The 20,170-nt window shown below is 38.2% G+C and overlaps 1 protein-coding gene across 1 annotated transcript; it reads left to right on the top strand.

The window, feature by feature from the left end:
• The first annotated feature begins 11,735 nt into the window (after positions 1–11,735).
• Positions 11,736–15,581, top strand: LOC139148031 (acidic phospholipase A2 PA-3-like). Its single transcript, XM_070719300.1, has 4 exons — positions 11,736–11,968; positions 12,766–12,919; positions 13,914–14,020; positions 15,329–15,581. The coding sequence occupies exons 1-4, from the start codon at positions 11,866–11,868 to the stop codon at positions 15,469–15,471; spliced, it is 507 nt and encodes a 168-aa protein (XP_070575401.1). The 5' UTR covers positions 11,736–11,865; the 3' UTR covers positions 15,472–15,581.
• The last annotated feature ends 4,589 nt before the right edge of the window (positions 15,582–20,170 follow it).

The raw sequence follows: 20,170 nt of genomic DNA, 5'->3' as shown, positions 1-20,170 counted from the left end.
AGAAAGTTAGGAAAAAAAAATCTTCAAACTAGTTTGCAAAATAAAAAAAAAATAAATAAGAAGACAAAGGCGTAAAAAAAAAATCTGCAAAAGTCTTTAAAATTTTGAATTTTTTTTAGATTTTACCGACAGTAAGCAACTTTCTGTATTTTTAATACATCCTCCCGGCACATTTTTAATTTAATTTATACATTTAGAGTGACTGTATCCCTTATACTGGAAGTTGTGATTATCTTATCTTTTCAGGACTTTTGTATTCTGATCACTTAAAAATTATGAAATTATAGAGCCTGTTTTCTACTTGTTTCCTGCGTACAAACCAAGCAGGTACACTAGGTAAATATTGAAACTATGGTATGGTTGTCAAGACAGAAAGTTGTATTTGCCTTTTAAGATCAAGGTAAACAGATGCAGGCCACATCAGTTTCATTTTTTTACAGCATTTTATTACAATGATGAGTGGAAGAATTGGTGAACAAGTAGAAACACGTCAGTAATGATAAAACAACATATCAAGTCATTATGTATTATTGTGCTTTTAAAAAGGCATTTTCAATTCTTTTTTCTCAAAAAACAGCCTCAAATAAGAACAACAACACATGTTTTAACATTCAACAATACACTACGTAGAATGCCATCTATCCAACAAATCCCAACACAAAAACACATAAAAGGGTTGAACTTTGAAAGTTTCTCGATAGCAAATACTGAATAAATCTGCATGGTTAATCGTTTTTGTGTAGCAAATTTCAAAGAAATTGGACAAGCCCTTTCAGAGAATACAGATTTTTTGACCATGAATGGCATAAATTGCCCAAAAAGACAAATATTGAAATTTCAACACATCTATACACATCCAATCAATTTGGACATGCTGCTACAGAGAAATAGATTGTTTGATCAAAAAAGGGCAACAATTGCTCTAAAAACACAAATATGCAAATTTCACTATATTATTTAGCTTATTTTAGCTTCTCAGCTTGTCAAAATCAATTGTAAATCATGAGATATGCATGATGTTTGGTGGGGTGAATGTAGGCATTTCACCATGCAGTAGAAAGGGAAGCCAGGAAACCAAAAAAGTCAATTTTCAAAACCATACGAAGCTACTGAGGAGCAAGAAGACCATGTTTCAGAGGAAGATGTGTAATCCGAAAAAATGCTCCCAAAGTGCCACCAAATAACACCATTTTTATCTCTATTTTTCAAAAGCTCCAACAGCAGGAGGGGGGACACCCCCCTCCTGACCTCCCCCGCAAAAATACTCCCCAAGTGCCACCAAATAACACCATTTTAATCTCTATTTTTCAAAAGCTCCAACGGCAGGAGGGGGACACCCCTCCTGACCTCCCCCGGCAAAAATACTCCCCAAGTGCCACCAAATAACACCCACTTTAATCTCTATTTTTCAAAAGCTCCAACAGCAGGAGGGGGACACCCCCTCCTGACCTCCCCCGGCAAAAATACTCCCCAAGTGCCACCAAATAACACCATTTTAATCTCTATTTTTCAAAAGCTCCAACGGCAGCAGGGGGACACCCCTCTCCTGACCTCTTCCCAGTGACCGCTTGCGTGGCCGCTTGTGGTGCTTGGCACCACATGTTTGCCCTCTTTATCTTCAGACAGCGACGAACGAAAAAAAAAATATAAATCTGAAAATTTACTCTGAAAAAAAAAATTTGCACAGCTAATCTCAATTGGAAAAAAAAAATTTCAGAAATTTACAATAGTAAAAAAAAAATTTTCACAATTTCATTGTGACCACCCCCCCCCCCCCCCTCCCAAGGTCTAATGGTCCAAACCAAGCGGCTGTAGAGCTCTGCAGGGCTTGGGCCCGGCTTGGGCCAGTTGTCCACCGCTGCACAGACAAGATGAATCTTGTCTGTGCAGCGGTGGACAACTGGCCCAAGCCGGGCCCAAGCCCTGCAGAGCTCTACAGCCGCTTGGTTAAGCTGGCTCACATGTACAGTAATATCACGTACCGTTATTCTTTATTAAATAATCAAGTCTTGTAGACATTCTACACATTGATGTTTATGCAGTGCGTTCGCCGGGCCCGAGCCATAGCCATTCGTGTATAATGCCAGTCAACATGTAGGCCTATAGGCCTACACTAATATCACGTACAGTGATTCTTTTATTGAATAATCAAGTCGTATATAGATATTCTACATATTAAATACGATTATTATCCCAGCAATGTGCCAAGAAATTCTGATGTGGAACGTCATAAAAGGATTTCTGCTCTTGCCGAGAGCTCGCGCTTATGCAAACCGTGGTACATCGGGAATATAGCACGGGCATTAACACGTCTCGACCAATCAGATCGCTGTATTTGCGCCATAATACTGGTATGATATGATAAAAAATATGCCATTCTAAGATCAAGCTAACTCGATATCAATTTGGAGGGGAAGGGAAAGCTCTTGGCGACTGCCCTGAGTATACGATGTGACAATCCCACTTACATCTCTCCCAACCTCCAAACAGGAAACCTCTCCGCTTTCAATCCCTCACTGCCTTATATCACTGTACAAAATTTCCCCTCCACTCGCTTTTTGCAATGTCTCCTCCCCCATACTGGCCAACCCCGCAAACAAGTGAATCTCCAATACCAGCTCCTCTGCCTTCCTCGTTGTACTATTATATATGGAAGTATATATGCACTCCGCATCAATCAAATCGCAAGCTTTGTTGGGTAACCCCCTCTGAGGCAACGGTGACGTTTTAGCAACTGTCGACGAGGGATGAATTTCATCAACAAGTAACTGGTTGATTTGAAAGCCTATGTCCTTGACATCGCAGATGTGAAAATGTCCCCGGTATTTGTGAGCTTCTTCAGTTAGACTAACTTTCCATCGTCACAAAAACGAGACGGAAATTTCGTAGTAATTATAAGTTTCAAAATGAATGCATCAACTCCACCTGTACAGATGTCACAATTTACAACATCCAATTTCCCTGACGCAGAAAATTATGCAATTTGTGTCATGCAACTCCAGGGGTTTGTAGTTGGTATAACTATGGTATTATAAACTTTTTAGCGTGCTTTGAGAGACAGCGACCTCTAAAGTCGGTGATGTACCCAGTCTTGATTTTCTACTTGCTATTCAACAGGAAAGCGATCTCCAACTAAACCATCTTCATACACAGGAAAAATGTTGACTGACCGGTTTACACACTTTTAGGAAGCTATTATTTGATAGTATTTAGGGTGTACTTAAAAGTGAACATGGACAATAGCTCATTTATTCATAGTATCCGTAAAATGGAAGGATGCAAATAGCTGTCTCTTTCCTGGGAAATTAATTGATGACTTATTAAAAACTTAAATGCCAGCACGCCATCAGCCCGTGTGAATCCGTTGCTGCCAGATGCTTTACTCGCAACACCCACAACAGCAGATACAAAGGCTACACAATAAGAGAAACTGTTAAACCGTAGATACAAACACCTAGGGTATTTCTGCATCACTTCACAGGATTGACTTCAATATTACTGCAACTACTAACACAGAATAAAAGCATGACTTTCTGATTTTATTGGTATACCTAAATTATTAGTTCTAGTGCTTTATCATTGCAATACTTAACATAATGGGCTTTATTCCAAAGCACGAATGATACAAATGGATATGCAGGAGCTAAGTACAACATTTGTCAGCCAGTAAAATGTAAAAACTTCATCTTTGTATTGCGCCCATTAATTAACCAATCATTTTTGCATCGTAAGAAAGGTTGAAATGTTTTTTTGTTATGGTATGACTGTTGGTACTCCTGGCTAGAGACTAAGGTGATTACACAGTATGGAGAGAGAGAGAGAGAGAGAGAGAGAGAGAGAGAGAGAGATTATTCAGATTTACACTGTACATTTTGTGATCAGAAACGGCGAATGCATTAAAACCTACGATGTCCAAAGAGTTCCCTCCCATCGCCTCCTCTCCCGACCACAAAACTTTCCCTCCTTCGTTCAAAAGTGCATTCTCTACAGTGCAAAGCTCCCCTGGCGATTGTATGGCCAAGAAGAAAAAAAAATATACCCCCTAGAAAACTTTTCTCCCCATATTCCGGACAACAATTAAAGAATAAATCAGCAATTTTCACAGTTATAAACAGGGGGATCAAGCGTAAAAAAACATCCACCTCCATGTTCCGTCATGAAATGATCCAGGGCTTGTCCAGCTGAATCTCAGATAATTTGGTAAACTTTCTTGGCGCAAGAAAACTCAATTATTTGATGTGAAATTCTTTTACTCGGTCGTTTGTATAGGAAACTGGTTTTTAATATCCAGCTTTGAGTTACAGAGACCACTCAAGTCAGTTTGAAAGAAAGAAGGTCTGCCTGGCCATAATTTTCTACTTAATCTTCAAAATGAAAAATTCTGTAGACTAACCTGCTAAAACCCCGCAATGTAGTTTTCCTTGAAAAATCTTCAAGATGAAAGTGCACGATACTCTAATCCTTGGCACAACTTTGCTTTATATATTATTTTGCTTGATATCACTCAAATGTTTTTGTTTTGTTTCGTTTATTGTTTGGTAATTCGTCAAAGACTTGAAAAGAAAACAAACCCCAGACTTTCCGAGATAGTACTGCTTGTATGAATGTATACAAATCCTGACTGACAAAAGGATAATCAATGTCCATATGTATAATCATCCTTGCGTATAAAATGTTAACTTCAATGGTTTCATTTATGCCTTTGGATGACCTCTTTTCCGAGATACTTACTTAACACTTTGTTCAGTGAATGGTTGGCCACCAGTACCTGCAGATGTTGGTTTATATATTCTGATGTTAGCGCTACCAGAAATTCTTAAACCGTGAATTATCAACATCCCCTATGCTAACAGTACTGTAGATTTCCCATAATTCATTGCGATTTGTATCCTCGAAGATACCTGAGTGGTCTGCTATGTCTCCCATGTGTAGACAAATTCACAGACTATTTATCAAAATTTTGAAAAAATACTTTTATGCACACCATTCTTCTCGATTCTCATTTAAATAATTTGGAAAATATACATAATTGAGAGAGGAGATAGCATTTTTGTGAAATTGCCAGAGATTGTGTCCTCAGCCATACAGAATAATGTGATGGAAAGTAGGGAGACTAGTTGCACCTGTTTTATGAAACAAAAGGATATTGATTTTTTGCAATTGAAGTGACGAAAGAAATTTGCATGCTAAGTTTTCTCAGAGAATGACCCCTTCAGTTCGTCATAACTTGCTGCCTAAAAAGTATGGCATTTGTAGTACCTGCAGAATGTGACTTTTATGGTTGTTTAGTGGTTATTTTCAAACTTTAACTGAAATATCTAAACATACTTTTACTAGATATTATTTAAAAATTATTCTGATGCTGCACACTAGTGCTTACATGCAGAACTGAAAAAGTTTTAAGAAAAGTACACCTTCAAGGATACAAATCAAAGAGTATTGTGGGTAATTTATTGTACTGTGTATGCTAACGGTAAAGTTTACGTATTTTTTCTTTAATACCAAGCCTACCCAGTTGCTATATAAATATCATGGTATAAATCTGTCAAATTCTCAGAGTAATTATTGCAAAGAATTGCTGGTACTGCAAAGCTGAGTAAACAACACCGAAAATAAATTTCAGCGTGTCCAGATCAAGCTGAGTTCCCGCCGCGTAGCCAGACTGAACCGGTCGACTATAGATTTACGTGGGTGTAGGATGAGGGCGCTGCAATATCTTGCTGTGTGTACGTGTGTGTGCGAGTGTGTCTGTCTGTCCATCTGTGTACGTGGTCTGAGAGAGAGAGAGAGAGAGAGAGAGAGAGAGAGAGAGAGAGAGAGAGAGAGAGAGAGAGAGAGAGAGAGAGAGAGAGAGAGAGAGAGAGAGAGAGAGAGAGAGCATGCAATGTTCTACGATAACCAAGTGTCAGATCGGTGGCAGTTGAGAACAGGTATGACTTATTTGTTTCATAAGATAAGGCAGGAGAGGTCAACCCAGAGAGGTACACAAAGGAACAGACTGGGCCACAAATATCGTTCAAAAATTGCAGGAAAACGCGTTATCAATTTTGCTGCCTAAATACATCGCGAGGGGGATCTTTCCCAAAGGAGGCCACTGCAGAAGTAACTATGGAAATGATGTCAGTTTTAGGTATCTTTGGAGATGTGCTGGCAACGAACATGAAAGTGCAATATCAACTTTTCTGCAACACAGAAAAAAGGACATTTTGTGACAAAAAGTGGTGTCATACAACTGTGCAGTGGTTATGTTGAAGAAGTTTTTAAATGTAGCTATTGAAATTGTGTTATTTTGTGAATTTTTTACTGGCTAAGTGTCCAACAATTATGACAAAACGATTAACCTTACAGCGGATGATACATAAGATGTTATCCTTTTGCCTATAATCACAGATATAATTGCTTGGTCTGTGATATAACTAGAAAATTCTGTGGAAGAGATTTAGTTATCTTTGATAACAGTCGAAGATAAAGGCTAACATTCTATTATTCTGTTTGTAATACAGTAAATTTCAAAAAAGCTTGGAATTACAACATGCTTGGGTGATAAGAAAAACGTTTCTGGCGATAGAAAATGACGCCACCTGCATCCATTGCAAATGTTCTCCTTCGATAAATTTTGCAACAATTTAACCCATACGACGTCCACTGTGCCACAGTCAACCAGTGTTGTCGCGCTTCAATAGAAAAACTCACCCGTACACTGACTGATTGAACCTTCTTGCATTGCCTTTGTCACATTTCTCGTCGATGAAACTGCACAGAACGCTAACGATAGGTTTGTCTCGGTACAGTGTGTACGGGTCGGTACAACGATTGGTGTTTTTCTACACTAAGCGTGTTCCGTTTGTGAAAACAGTGGACGTCGTATTGGGTTAAATTGTTGCAAAATGTATCAAAGAAGAACGCTTGCAATGGATGCAGTTGCAGTTATTTTCTATCGCCGGGAACGTTTTTTTCTAATCACCCTAGCATGTGTAATTCCAAGCTATTTTGAAATTCTGTTTGTAATATCACCTATGAAAGGCAATACACGTAGTGATGTTCTTTCGACATGTATGCAGCTTAATTGTTGACTTATATGCAACTGTCAATATAACTTTGTTTGATTCATGCGATAAAAAATGATTCACTCAAGCAATGATGCCATCCGAACACGAGTGTAGGCCTGAGAAGATGGTCGGTATGAACGGTTCGACTATGATAATTATTCCCGAACAATAAGTTGATTTTTGCAATTATGGTTACTGGCAGACATCAATAAATTCGACCAACTTGTGTGTCAATTTAAAGACTCGGAGAATATTTTGTTGATTGTAGGTGTGACTTTGGACATTTGGGTCAAATCTCATCCTCGAATCGTTGCACACCGAAAGGTTGTGGTCCTCCCCAAATGCTTGCGCAAAGTGTAAAAGCCCTACCCCAAACATTTGCATGAAAAATAGTGACCCTACCCTACACCGACACACGCAACTAAGACACGAACTCAGACACTCAAGACCATGGTCACTCCCTTGGGGAGTGGCCGAGACAAGGTATTCATGCAGGGACTAACTCAGACACTAGCACGAGGAGACAGATGTATCATCGGCTGGGCCGTGATGCCTAGCCATGGTTCCGTACAACTTCAAGTTCTACGTCAACACTCGTCGTTAGTTCCGGCTCCTTCCCTGTATATGATAGCTGCATCACTTCACATAATTAATATCCATATTAGGCCTACAGCAACTGCCAACACAGAATACCAGTAAGCTTTGACTTTCTGATTTTATTACCAAACCTAAATTATTATTGCTAGTGTTTTGTCCTTGTAACCCTTAACATCATGTTCCGAAGCACGGTGATAAAAATGGATACACGGTAGCTATAACTACAACATTTCTGAGCAATTCAAATGTAAAACTGCATCGTCAGAAAGGTTGAATGATCAGGGCGTGAAATGTTAAAGTTTGTGTTTTTATTTGGTATGGCTGTTTGTGCTCATGGCTACAGAATGAAGAGAGAGAGAGAGAGAGAGAGAGAGAGAGAGAGAGAGAGAGAGAGAGAGAGAGAGAGAGAGAGAAGACAAGCAAGCACGCATACTCATGTATTGCAGCGCCCTCATCCCACATCCGTGTAAATCTCTAGTCGACCGGTTCGGTCTGGCTACGGGGCGGGGACCCAGGCTGATCTCGACAAGCTGAAATTTATTTTTCAGTGACGTTTACTAAGCTTTGTAGGGCCAGCAATTATTCTCAAAAATTACTGTGAAACTCAGACAGAGTTACATCGTGATGTATACACAGCGTATTAGGGATACAAAATTACATATAATTCAAACGATAATTTACAGAAAATGTCTTCGGATAAGCCGACATTTCTGCTCCAATGAATTCTATATGTTAACGACAGTTGCGCGGTGAGGTATTGCAGTGGACTTAAATGATATTAGAAGGACTGTTTATATGTATGTATAGTATTCGATTGAAGGATGGACCATCTGACTTAGGAAGTGTGGTCAGAAGAGATTCTTCACTGTCCCCATCCAGTTTTAATCATAGTTTTGAGCGTAAAGTCGACAATGCAAACGATGTCATATTCAAGACTTGTTCAATTTCTAGTCAGGTGGATACATCTTTCGAAATAGCAAGTGTGAATTTGTTTCTAAATTTAACCCATCCTTTAAGGTAGAATGCGAATTACCGTACGACAGTCCCTGTACACTGAGGTGTATGATTACAGAGTCCATATTATGTTTATTTCAGAGAATGGGGTAGACATTCAGGTCTTTGAAGATAATGATAAAAAATGACAAAAAGAGAAGCAAAAAATTCATTCTTATGTAGCTTTCTACTCTTGGAAAAATCACTACATACATGTGACTGGCAACAGGAAAAAGTGTACTTTTGGAAGGTTATATGAACTCTTCCTGTTTAATCAAACATATCGAATCTTAGGAGCGGAACCTACAATTCACTTTGATGTGAACTATTTATGTACAGGCAGAATACGCATTACAACACAATACGAGACTCTCAAATAATTGACTTGTGTACTATCTTAAATAATTTTGAGGGTCTATTTTGAAGGTTGAGGAGTAAATGAATTTAATCCGGACCGGTTTACGTGAAAATCGAATATTTTTTTTCTTTTTCCTAACAGATCTAACACATCATTTTTTATGTAAAGGGGAATGGTTTGCAGTTTACCTGAGGAAGGTTGGAACAACTTGGCAAACTTTGACAACTTTCACGAACATTAATTGCGCACATTGACAAGGAAACTCTCAGTGGTTAAAGATAACCCTATCATTTTTAACTGTTTCTTAGACCTGGTAAACTGTTTAGTTACCTTTCATTTAAAGAAATCCAAATAAGCTCACTAAGATTTTGTCTTTTACCTGGATATTGACAATATTTTGAATGTAATATAAAATCTTTACGGGGCAGACAGCTGCATCCTTTGCGGCATTTTGCTGACGAAAAAGTAACTGCAACTTTTGGAGAGATTATGCACTTTAAATAGCCGTTATTAAGCCACATATCCTTTGAAAGTGTCATGATGTTAATCCTTGGTGATGGTTTTGGTCGAATAAGTTCAGGCACTTAGGTATATATTTGCGGCGGTCATATTGGAATTGCAAAGCAGACATTATTTAGTTGTTAAAATCGAAGTTGTGCGTTTGAAACCAAATGCACAATGTTCTATGATCACGCTTCAGTAAGCATTTCAAAAGGTTACACTTTATCCCAAACTGTCTTATCGAAAAATATGCAAAGAGATACAACTATACGTAATGGGTCTTTAACTATGTGTTCATAATTTGTACGAGCTCAAATGTGTACAACTGTCATAACACAAGGGAAAGAAGCTGGATCTGACGACGAGTGCTGATGTATAACTGGAACTTATTTATTGAATACGGAACCATGACTACGCCTAGCGGCGGAGTCAACGATACATGAATCTGCCTGTGTGCCAGTCGGACCAAGTTAGTTTGTCCAAAAACAGTGGAGGGGGGAACCCTCCACTGTCTATGGTTTGTCCTCTGTTGAGTCTTGGTCACTCCACAGGGGAGGAGTGACCGTTGTCCAAGTTCTCCAGTTTCTGAGTGAATGTCCTGTCTCGGTCACTCCACAAGAGAGTGACCGTGGTTATCGGTCCTCGAGTTCTCTCCTTTCCTCTGAGTTAGTGTGTCTATTTATACAGTATCTTGGCTATGTCGGATGCCGACGCCATAAAGAATATAATAAGACAATACTTTGATTTACCGACATTAGAAAAGATTACAACAGTAGAAATTATCACATGCCCGTGCGTGGCTTGCTACAATTCTTTTGTTTCAAACCCACGCCATGAATAAATTAAAATGATAACAACGGCTCAATATTACGATTGGTTGAAACACAATAGAACATGGGGGTAGTACGCAGAATACCTCCATGAGAAAAATAAGTTACTGGGTAATTCTTGTAAATGTGTAAATGAGTGAGATCATGTCGTCGATACTGTGCTGGTATTTCGTGGCGCCAGCATTGTTAGAGTCCAAACAAAGAAACGTCAGCTTGATCACTTGCGTCCCAGAACGCTAATGTATTTTGAGCGTGAAATATTACTATTCTGTGCGCCAATTTGGAAGATTATGACACAACAGTGCAGCATTTTGCTAGTATGAAAAATTATTTAGTGGCTTCCAATGTTATCCATAGTTTCCAAAGAACTGATCTAGCTTGTACATAACCATTCTGAAATGGAAACTTTACGTTTATTTGAGAGATACGCATGACTTGACAACTCTGAACTCTATCAGTGGTATGGTTGCAAACGTCATCAACTTTCATGACATCGTCGACCGGTGCACTATGAGGATGGTTGGCGAAGTAAACAGTTTATAGCAACATCAACGTTTTCTTCATCATACTACGTATACAGTCAGTGACAAGGTAAAGCGGGTCCTCTTTGGAAAGATTAAGCATAAAAGGGCAAAGTTTCAAATTACAGGAAAAAATTACATGCTATTTACTGATATTTGAAATTCAAAATGGCTGCTACATCCCCTGTTAACACTTTGGAAAAAAAAATACAAAAATGCAAAATTTGATAAAATAAGATAAAACCGAGATGATGAAACCCACATGAGTTTACATTAGCAGAAGACCAGAAACTAGGAATTGTACAACTGTATGTCCGGAAAAACTGTCCCGAGCTGTTGCTTTCCTTATTGCAGGGGTTCGCGTTCGAACACTCGTCCGGAATTGTAAGTAAGGCATGCTAATCGTTTTTGGGAGAAGCTGGAATTTAGTTGACATAAATAGAAACGAAACGTTTGCGAAATTACTGAAGTTACGTCACCGTGTTAATTGAAAGAATATACTAAGTAAACATTGACATTGCTTTGCGGTATTTTCGTAATAACCTTATTATTGGACATCTTACATTCGTGACTGGGGCATCAAATTGTCAGTGTAATGACTGTTTCGTCCAATGTCAACAATTTTCTTCCGATCTATAGCCCAAGTGCATGAAGTGTGGAACGCTATCTCGGACGCGCTTCTGGAAGCTCTGGATAGTGTGTACAGAGCGCGCGCGAGACTTGTTCTGGCACTCGTCCAACAAGTCCCTTGAAACCGTTCAACAGTGAACGTGCAGATACAGCCGCAGGGGATGGGGCGCCTTGAAACCGTACGTGTTACGGGCGTTCCGTACGGCTTTTTTGGTACACGCAAAATTCTATTGTTCTCGATGGTAGATGTATAATAATTTACAGTAAGGGCGACCTTTATAAAATTGAATTGAAGCAACCAGCGCAGAACCTAACATTTCGTCAAAGTTGCCGGACTGTTGTGAACGAAGTCTTCGGGGAATCCCAACCAGTTTCCTTTTGTAAAGATGACGCTTCACATGATTACAAGATACCGTGCACTGGGTTTCCTGTTTTGTGTGTGTTTTCTCATAGCGCGCTCCTTCGCTGAAGAAGACAGTCCGGAACCAGGTATGCATAAGGTTTGAAACTCCAAAGTTTCTCACACATAGTACCTAATTAATGAGCATACAATAATTATTTGCCAAAACGATGGACTATTGTCAGTGTGGTAGTTGTGCTGAGCTTCGTTTAAAAAAGTACATGCTCGAAAATCCGTCCGGGGGGGGCTGCATGCGTATCACCAAAACTTCAGGAAAACCTGTTCTTTTTTGACACAGGGCCACGTTACGAAGTTTGACCTAACCATATGTGTGTGTGTAAGGTGGGGGTCCTTGGTTTGTGCGTATACATGTACAATAAGATAAATTTGGGTAATACTTGTAATGCGATCACAGAGTCATCTTTAATGGACCGTGTTGTGCAATTATATAGGCAGTCACTTCATAAAGTCCTTAAACAAAACGCAGGAAAGAGATTGCTGGAGATATCCATATGGATTTTTTTGTATATGTATGTGTATGCGTTCTTTTTGAAACAGATTATTTGTTAACTAGCGATCTGTACTGCTTTCTATTGAAGTTTGTACATCTTGGTTAGAGGCCATTAGTTTTTAATAAACGAAATATATCGATCTATCATAAATCCCTTCACATCAGGCTGTCGATGCTTAAATAGTCGAAGACATTACATAATTCTTCTCCCAAGAGTAAATGAGTCAATATTTTTGCACTTGACTTTGTTGGTCATAGAAAAAATACAGGATTTACATCAAATATATTAATGATAATCAGGATACCAACATATAAGATATGGTAGCGTGAACTATGCCATTAATATTTTTATTAATATTTGTTCGATTTTGAAAGCTGGATCAAGTGAAGGAACGGTTGGTACGGCAAACGTCATGCAGTTTGGAGCTATGATATTCTGTGCAACAGGAAGAAACCCATTGGATTACAATGGCTATGGCTGTTACTGCGGCTTTGGTGGAGGTGGCAAGGCAGTGGATGCTGTAGACAGGTAAGCGTACAAAAAGTCTTAACCGTGCAAGTTACATTTGGAGAACTAGGCTTGTCTGTACTGATGTGAAAACCCTGCACTCTTCCGCGATCAAGAAGTTCATTGTCGTATCCAGAGAGTTCCTGAAATTTCATGTACGGAGAGCTGACAGATATTTGGATTCCCAAATCGCTACACTGCTCTTTGTATTGGCCTGCTACTTGTGTGAACTCTCTCGGAAGCGTGTTGAGCGAATGAAGTTGTCACTGTTTTTTGCTTTTTAAAATTCAATTTTTCTCGATAGATAATTTATCGTGGCCATTTTGTATTTCAAATGTCAGTAGCTTTCATAATGAATCGTTAATTGTTTCCTTGCTATTTTGGGTTAAAGTAAAAACCTTTTAGTTTTGAGGGTCGTAGTACTGAATACCACGCAACTGTGCCGCAAATAGGTTCGGCTTGGTGGTTTATGACGACAAAAGAAAACACACCATGCAAACTCAAATGCTCTTATACTGTTTTCCACGTAATAAAAATTTAAATGATTTAAATGATGGACACGGGTTTAAGATTATATGGCAACTTGTTTCTTAAATTACATTATCAGTCGCATGCCTTACGTCCTGTGCAGGGTAATTGACAGTCTGTTCACTTTTTATCATTATACCAAAGTAAAGCGATTTTCGAAAGATGTTCTTTGTTTCGTAGCAGTTTTGCCATTTTGAAATATAAACACGATTGGAACTCCTTTCGGAGAATAGGATCTTGTAATTGCTCAAATTCAACAGAAGTGTTAGGTGAATTATAGCTGAAAATTGCAATATTAGAAATTACCAAAACACAAGTGAATTGCAAAAAAGTACTAGATGAGCTCAAATTTGCTGATTAAACCAACATTACTTCAATATTCTGTTCTCCCAAATTAGTTCATATTGTGTTTATAACATTATCAGAAAGTCAGAAGGCAAAGCAAAAGAAAGTCACCTTGACGTTTTTGTTTTCGATACTTCTAAAGTTGCTGTGAGGTGCACGACAACTGCTACGGCGATGCCATCAAAGAATCAGGATGTCCGTCATGGTATCCCTACGTTGCTTCATACAATGCCGTGTGTGTTGCTTGCTGTAAGTAAACATATGTTACTCCGGTCCTTTCCTTGTGTGAGGACTTAGAAATACCAACCCTCAGACCATTTGAGATTCGGACACTAAAGATTCCTGCATCCAACACTTTTTAAAAGGGTTAGTGATAGGGTCAGAACATATGTGCGACGGGTAAATAATCTAATGATTCGATTTCTTTTGACGCATTAGAACACAATTCTATAACTTTAAATCATTTGTTTGACATCTTTTTTATCGTATCTTGGTGGATATCTTGGTGACTGTCAGGTCAAAGGTGTCGTTCACAAGGCCAAAGCGTCAACGGGAGTCAACAAGGAGAAGGTTTACATCGGCCTCATTGATAACACCTTTAAGACGGGCTTCGCTAATAATCACATGCAATTTTTCCGTAACAAATAGTATGAGAACAGCACTGAACTATCAAAATTTATTTGGTATCTTAAAGGCATGGTCAGATTGTCTTGCCAGGAAATTTACTTACTAGATTACAATTTCAATGGAAATCAAAAGGCTATGACACCCTCATAATGTTCGTACAGACAAGAACAAACTCGATCCCTGGGATTGACCAAGTCGTTAACGTGTCATAGTCAACTATTCATAAAAGCATAGAGTTACTCTAACATAAGCCAGCGATGTAATCTTTGTATATCAGAAAAAACTGCGCATTATCAATGCTGACAAATATACGCTGTTAAACAAACGCTCTGATTTGGTTTCAAAATTTCGCCACCAAAACAAATGTTATTATCAAATTTCAACGCCACCTGTGAAAAGTCCCAACCATATAAAAGAGAGTGTTGGTCTACGTGCTGACGACATTTTAGTTCTCTCTGAAGATTGCAGGATGCATGAAACTTAAGTAATAGATATTATTATATCATCACTTTGTACTTGAAGTAATTTGTGTTGTTATATCTATAAAATATGGTTATTACCAACTCGTTTAAAATAAAATCATGGTCGACACGATCTGAAATGTTTCTGGTGAAAGTAATAAACACTATTTTACTTTAAGTTTGATTGAAAACAATGTTGGTTTTATCCTTTTAAATATCGGTGTCTTTTTCAGTCCAAAAGGTGAATGAATCAAGAATTTTGTACACAAAAATTTGTTCAATAATAAATTCACTGACGGCACCCCATTTACGAGTAACCCTTCCTGTGTTGCGTTTATTTTTCTTCTCAAACTCGAATATTATGTTTTCCGTCCTTAAATTATCAAAAAAGTTAAAAATTGCGTTAAACGATTGCGACCCGACTCAAATGTTCAACCTCTAACGTTTTTTCTCTTTGTCAACGACACAGTGCCTAGTTGGAGTTACGGTTTTCACCCTCTAAGAGAATGCAAGCACGCCATCTGCAAGTGTGATTCCGCTGCCGCGAAGTGCTTTGCTGGGAACACTTACAACAAGAGTTACAAAGACTACGATAAGAAGAAAAACTGTTAAAATCCAACATACAAATGCCCATGCTTTGAAATTCCTATGCCGTTACTAATTAATAATGCGGGATTCCAGCGTGGCGTTCTGAATTGATTTCAGCGTGGCAATCTTTTTTATGCCTTTCCTTTCAACATTATGGTCTTAATTCTCAAGCAACAATAATAAAATGTTTGCAAATTAGCTTGCTACATCATTTGCGAGCAATTAAAAATGTTTCGTGTGTTGCGTTCATTCAATAATCGTCAGAGAGGTTGTGTGTCTAGCTACAATGTGTGTACATGTGTTTGTACATGAGAGAGAGAGAGAGAGAGAGAGAGAGAGAGAGAGAGAGAGAGAGAGAGAGAGAGAGAGAGAGAGAGAGAGAGAGAGAGAGAGAGAGAGAGAGAGAGAGATTTTGATAAAGGGGAAAATAGATATGTATAGATATGCATTGTATGATCTTTAGATTGAAAGTCTATCTATTCAGCGGATTAAATTTATCCTTTAGGCTTGTTTATCGGGCAAGGATATTGTCCCCCGGGGCAAACACACATTTTAGAGTGAATGGATAGGTTTTATCTCGTTAGTTGAATGGACTTAAAAGGGTTATGCTGTCACGGCATACGCGTGTTCGATTTACTATGCAGCAGTTTAATTTGTCGTCAACGAAAAGTCTCTGCCGCTGCACAACAGGTCAGACGATCATAAAAGTTGTTCACCCATATCATCAGCAACTAATGCTGGCTGAATTGGAAGGATGTTGTTATGCTATTCTGAAATGTGCTCTGTAGGATTTCGGTGTGAGTCTGTTTTGAAATTTGTTTAAATAATTTCATGGTACCAGGCTCTAAACTCCTGTAGCTAATTTTTAACCAATATTTTAAAGGTGTATTTATTTCTGCTGCTGCAATGTTTCCTTTCAGATTTTTATCTGACCTCATTTCTGGAATATTAATTATATCACAGTTTGTTCAGTGAACTGTTTTGCTATCAGTAACTGATGTCGGTGTGTATATTGTTGTGTGAGTGGTACCAGAAGTCAAAACGTGCAAGGCCGTGGCCTGCTTTTTTGTTTGTTTGTTTTTTGGGGGGATCAGGTTATCCAGCTTTTTATGTCATTTCACTGTGCAATTGTCCTTGTGTGTTCCGGGGCAAAAATGGCAACATAGGAGAATAGTCAATACAGATGACATTTCACACTAACAACTAGTGACCTTGGGAATCATCAAGTTTTGAATAGAGTAAAAGCTATAGGTCCATAAGAAGACCATGTAATTCATACATCCAAACGTTTGTATCCACAAGGCCAATAAAATAATTTGTTTCCGGTCCTTGATATTTGGCACAACTTAAGCAGGTTCCTTTTTGTCAAAATAAATCCATATCAGACACTGCAACAGGTACTGCTTCTTTGATTCTTACACTGCCCGCGCCCGCCCACTCGTAAAATTTTTCGGCATATCATGTGTACAAAGGGAAGGCAACTCAACACAGTCTATCATTTTTACTTGTATGATATTGTGCATCATTTAGAAGGTTGTTTGTTGACTGTTTGTGAACACTGTACTGTGGTGAGGATTTGTCCAAGGCAAAGGAGGAAAAATGTGACAGGCTTGTCTCAAATTGATGCAGGTGGATCATAAGAGATTTAAATCTAATTTTATTTGCCTAATCTTCACTTATTTCAAACATATTTTAACTTCAAGCAGAGTGGACATGCAAACTTTAATGGGTCGTAGGGGAGAAAATCACCATCTCTTGGTCACCGAAAATGCTAAACTGTCAGACTCCCTCCTTGCTTGTAGACATGAGGAAAGATGCCCCAATGACACGATTATGATATACACCAGTAATTATGTCATCAGCATATTAACATATTATGTGTAAACACAAGGTACAGTTCTGATTGATAAATTCAACATGTTTCAGTAGGCAGAACAACTTAAATAACTCCTCACATAAACAACAATAAACAAAATGATTTGAAAAGGCAGTATTTTTCCCCTCTAAAGTAGATTATCGACAGTCCCTTGTACCTGTTCTGTCTCTCTTTGGTATAGTCTTTCGCAAATACGACGTAGGGGAATCGTAAGCAAAAGTATACATTGAAACAAGGGACTTTTCTCTTCTCTGTTAGGGGTGGACCATTTGATATCTGGGGGGGGGCTTGGAAGATTTGGGGGAAAAAAGATGCCAGGTGGAGTTGCTCGAAAAAAAATCTGGCTTTAAGTGGCTGATGGAAAAAACAATTATGGACCATTGCGACTCGGAAAAAAAATCTGGCAATTGTTCGATGCACACTGCAGCATCAATAAAATCAAGCAGTAGCTCTGGAGTTTTATAAAGCATAAACCATTTCAAGCTTGAGGAACAATAACTTAGAATTTATCAAACGGGGAACTGAAATAAATACACAAACAAAAACACTGAAAAATTGTCAAAAGTTACAGCTACTATCACTGTAGCTTTCAGCTTTCAAAACAAGAACTCGTCTGGAACAAAACCAATAAATATTTGTCAAAAAATAAAGCAAAACACCAAAACTTTAATAAAGTCTCAAGGACACTGTGCTCTTTTGGTTTGAATTGGTAATAGTACATACAAGTTCTCATACTGATTGAGTTCAGCAGACATCTGGTCAGCCAGGGAGCAATATGTCATATGGAAAAGTTCAATCATCAGTATTTTGTATGAAGTCACACAATCATTGTTCCTTTTCAACTATAGTGTCAACAATGTCATTCAATATTTCTTTTGCAATCATCTCTTCTGATGACACCAGTGATGTTCTCAGAAAAGTTTTCACTGTAAGTTTGTTAATGCTTAATGTAGAACTCAGTAATCAGGTTGTTTGATTTGTATTTTCAGTGTGTTACCCATGGTATAAATAAGATCTATAAACTGATATTTTTGTAAAGTGAATCAAAAATGTACATGTATTTACATATCTTTATTTAGTTTCTTGAATATAGTCTGTGTGCGGTAGAACAGCATCTTGTTACTGGGTGTGAAAAACCAAGCAAACAAACATTGCACCGAAATTTGGTAAAAAAAATATATATCTCGAAGAAGGAAAGTGAAAAAAAAAGTTGCCAGCATATGCCCTGTAGAAAAAAATAATTCATGGTGAAGCAGGTTGGGAAAAAATAATGGCTCTCCACCAATCTTCCAAGCCCCCCCCCCCCCAGGATATCAAATGGTCCACCCCTAACAAGACTTGGGTTGTATTAATTATTTATGAGATATGACGTCGAGAACAGAGTGACAGAGTGAGAACAGAGTGACCGATCATGAATATGTACTTGTATTCTGCTGCTGCACTACCCGACTGCACTGTGTTATATATGCAATGCTACCAGTGTCAGAATAAACCTGAGAATATTTGTCAAGTCTACAAAAGAGATTGAAATCAATAAACAAATAAATCTCATTATAAAGCGGTAACACTGTATTAATAGATATATGTCTATTTAAGTTCAACATTTTGTCTCAAATTTTACTTGAAAACAATGCAACTGGTAAGGCCAAAGTAATTAAATTTTTTGTTTTACGTCCACTCAAAATGGGAAAAGGTACGCGTCTAAGCGGCTGAAAAACACACACAAGAAAATTAACACAATGTAATTTGATTGCAGCAAATAAAAAAATTGTAACAAAATTTTAGTTCAGAAAAGCTAAGCGGTCATGTCCTAAAATTTCCTATTCAAATACATTGTGTGTGTTTTTCATGAAACCTTAAAAACCTACGCGGGTGGGGGCGCAAAACAAAGAATTTAATTACTTTGGCCTAAATGTCAAAGTCATATTACGTATAATAACTGATTCTCAGTACAGGGTGTAGAAAACGATATCGTCAAACTCCATTCCCACATCGCATTGGTTCGATGTAGGGCACACAAGCACTGGAAACTTAGTTAGGGAGCGTTCATCTACAATAAAGAGGACCGGAATTTTGACAGGATCATACTCAGAAAACCTGGCGAGGAGTCAAATTTGTAAATGAATTGTTTAGGTGAACACAAATGCTCAATATCCAAGTTCACCGGTTAAAAAAGGGACAGGAATACGACGACTGAAATAAGAGCTACCAATGAAATATAACCATTTAATACGGCTTAGAACTTTATTTTCAAAAATATTACTTGAAGTTGTTGGTACTCTTTTACTCTTTTTGTCTTAAAACTACGTGCTTCAAAGGAATAATTACATATGATAAAGTTTAGTGGGAAATGGCATTAAAGATTAAAAACATTCTGTGAAAGGTCATACAAATGAGATATTATTGATATGGACTGTGAACAGCCTGTGAAAGATCACTGTTTTTTGTGCATGACAATTTGAGAGAATTGCTAATTTTATTGCAAACACTTTTGAAAGTCCCTACATACTAAATGCATCTTTAGATGTATGACGATTTTTTCTAAAAATGATGTTGAAATTCAACGCAGCCTGATTATAATTATGCGGGGTTCTTGAACAATTTTGATTAAATAGAGGAGGATTTGAAATTTTTTTGAAATTTTTTTAAGGTTTTGAGAATTGATTAAAAATTAAAATCTCAATCGCTATTGCTCTAGATGGCAGGGCTGTGTGTTACCGGCGTTATACGGCCGTGTGGTGGGAGGCCGTATAACGCCGGTAACACACAGCCCTGCTACGCAGAGCTAGCCCATCCCCCACTGGCCCCATGTATTTCTAATTGCCTTTATCCAAAGCGCCCCCAACG

This window comes from Ptychodera flava, chromosome 2 (assembly GCF_041260155.1).
Source record: "Ptychodera flava strain L36383 chromosome 2, AS_Pfla_20210202, whole genome shotgun sequence".
Classification (NCBI taxonomy): domain Eukaryota; kingdom Metazoa; phylum Hemichordata; class Enteropneusta; family Ptychoderidae; genus Ptychodera; species Ptychodera flava.
This window is presented reverse-complemented; position numbering and strand designations above follow the sequence as displayed.

Bases quoted from the DNA above. Each gene is read 5' to 3' on its own strand.
- LOC139148031 (XM_070719300.1), top strand. From the start codon at position 11,866: ATGACGCTTCACATGATTACAAGATACCGTGCACTGGGTTTCCTGTTT. The intron at 11,969-12,765 runs GTATGCATAAGG...CGATTTTGAAAG, and splicing joins AGAAGACAGTCCGGAACCAG to CTGGATCAAGTGAAGGAACG. The intron at 14,021-15,328 runs GTAAGTAAACAT...TCAACGACACAG, and splicing joins TGCCGTGTGTGTTGCTTGCT to TGCCTAGTTGGAGTTACGGT.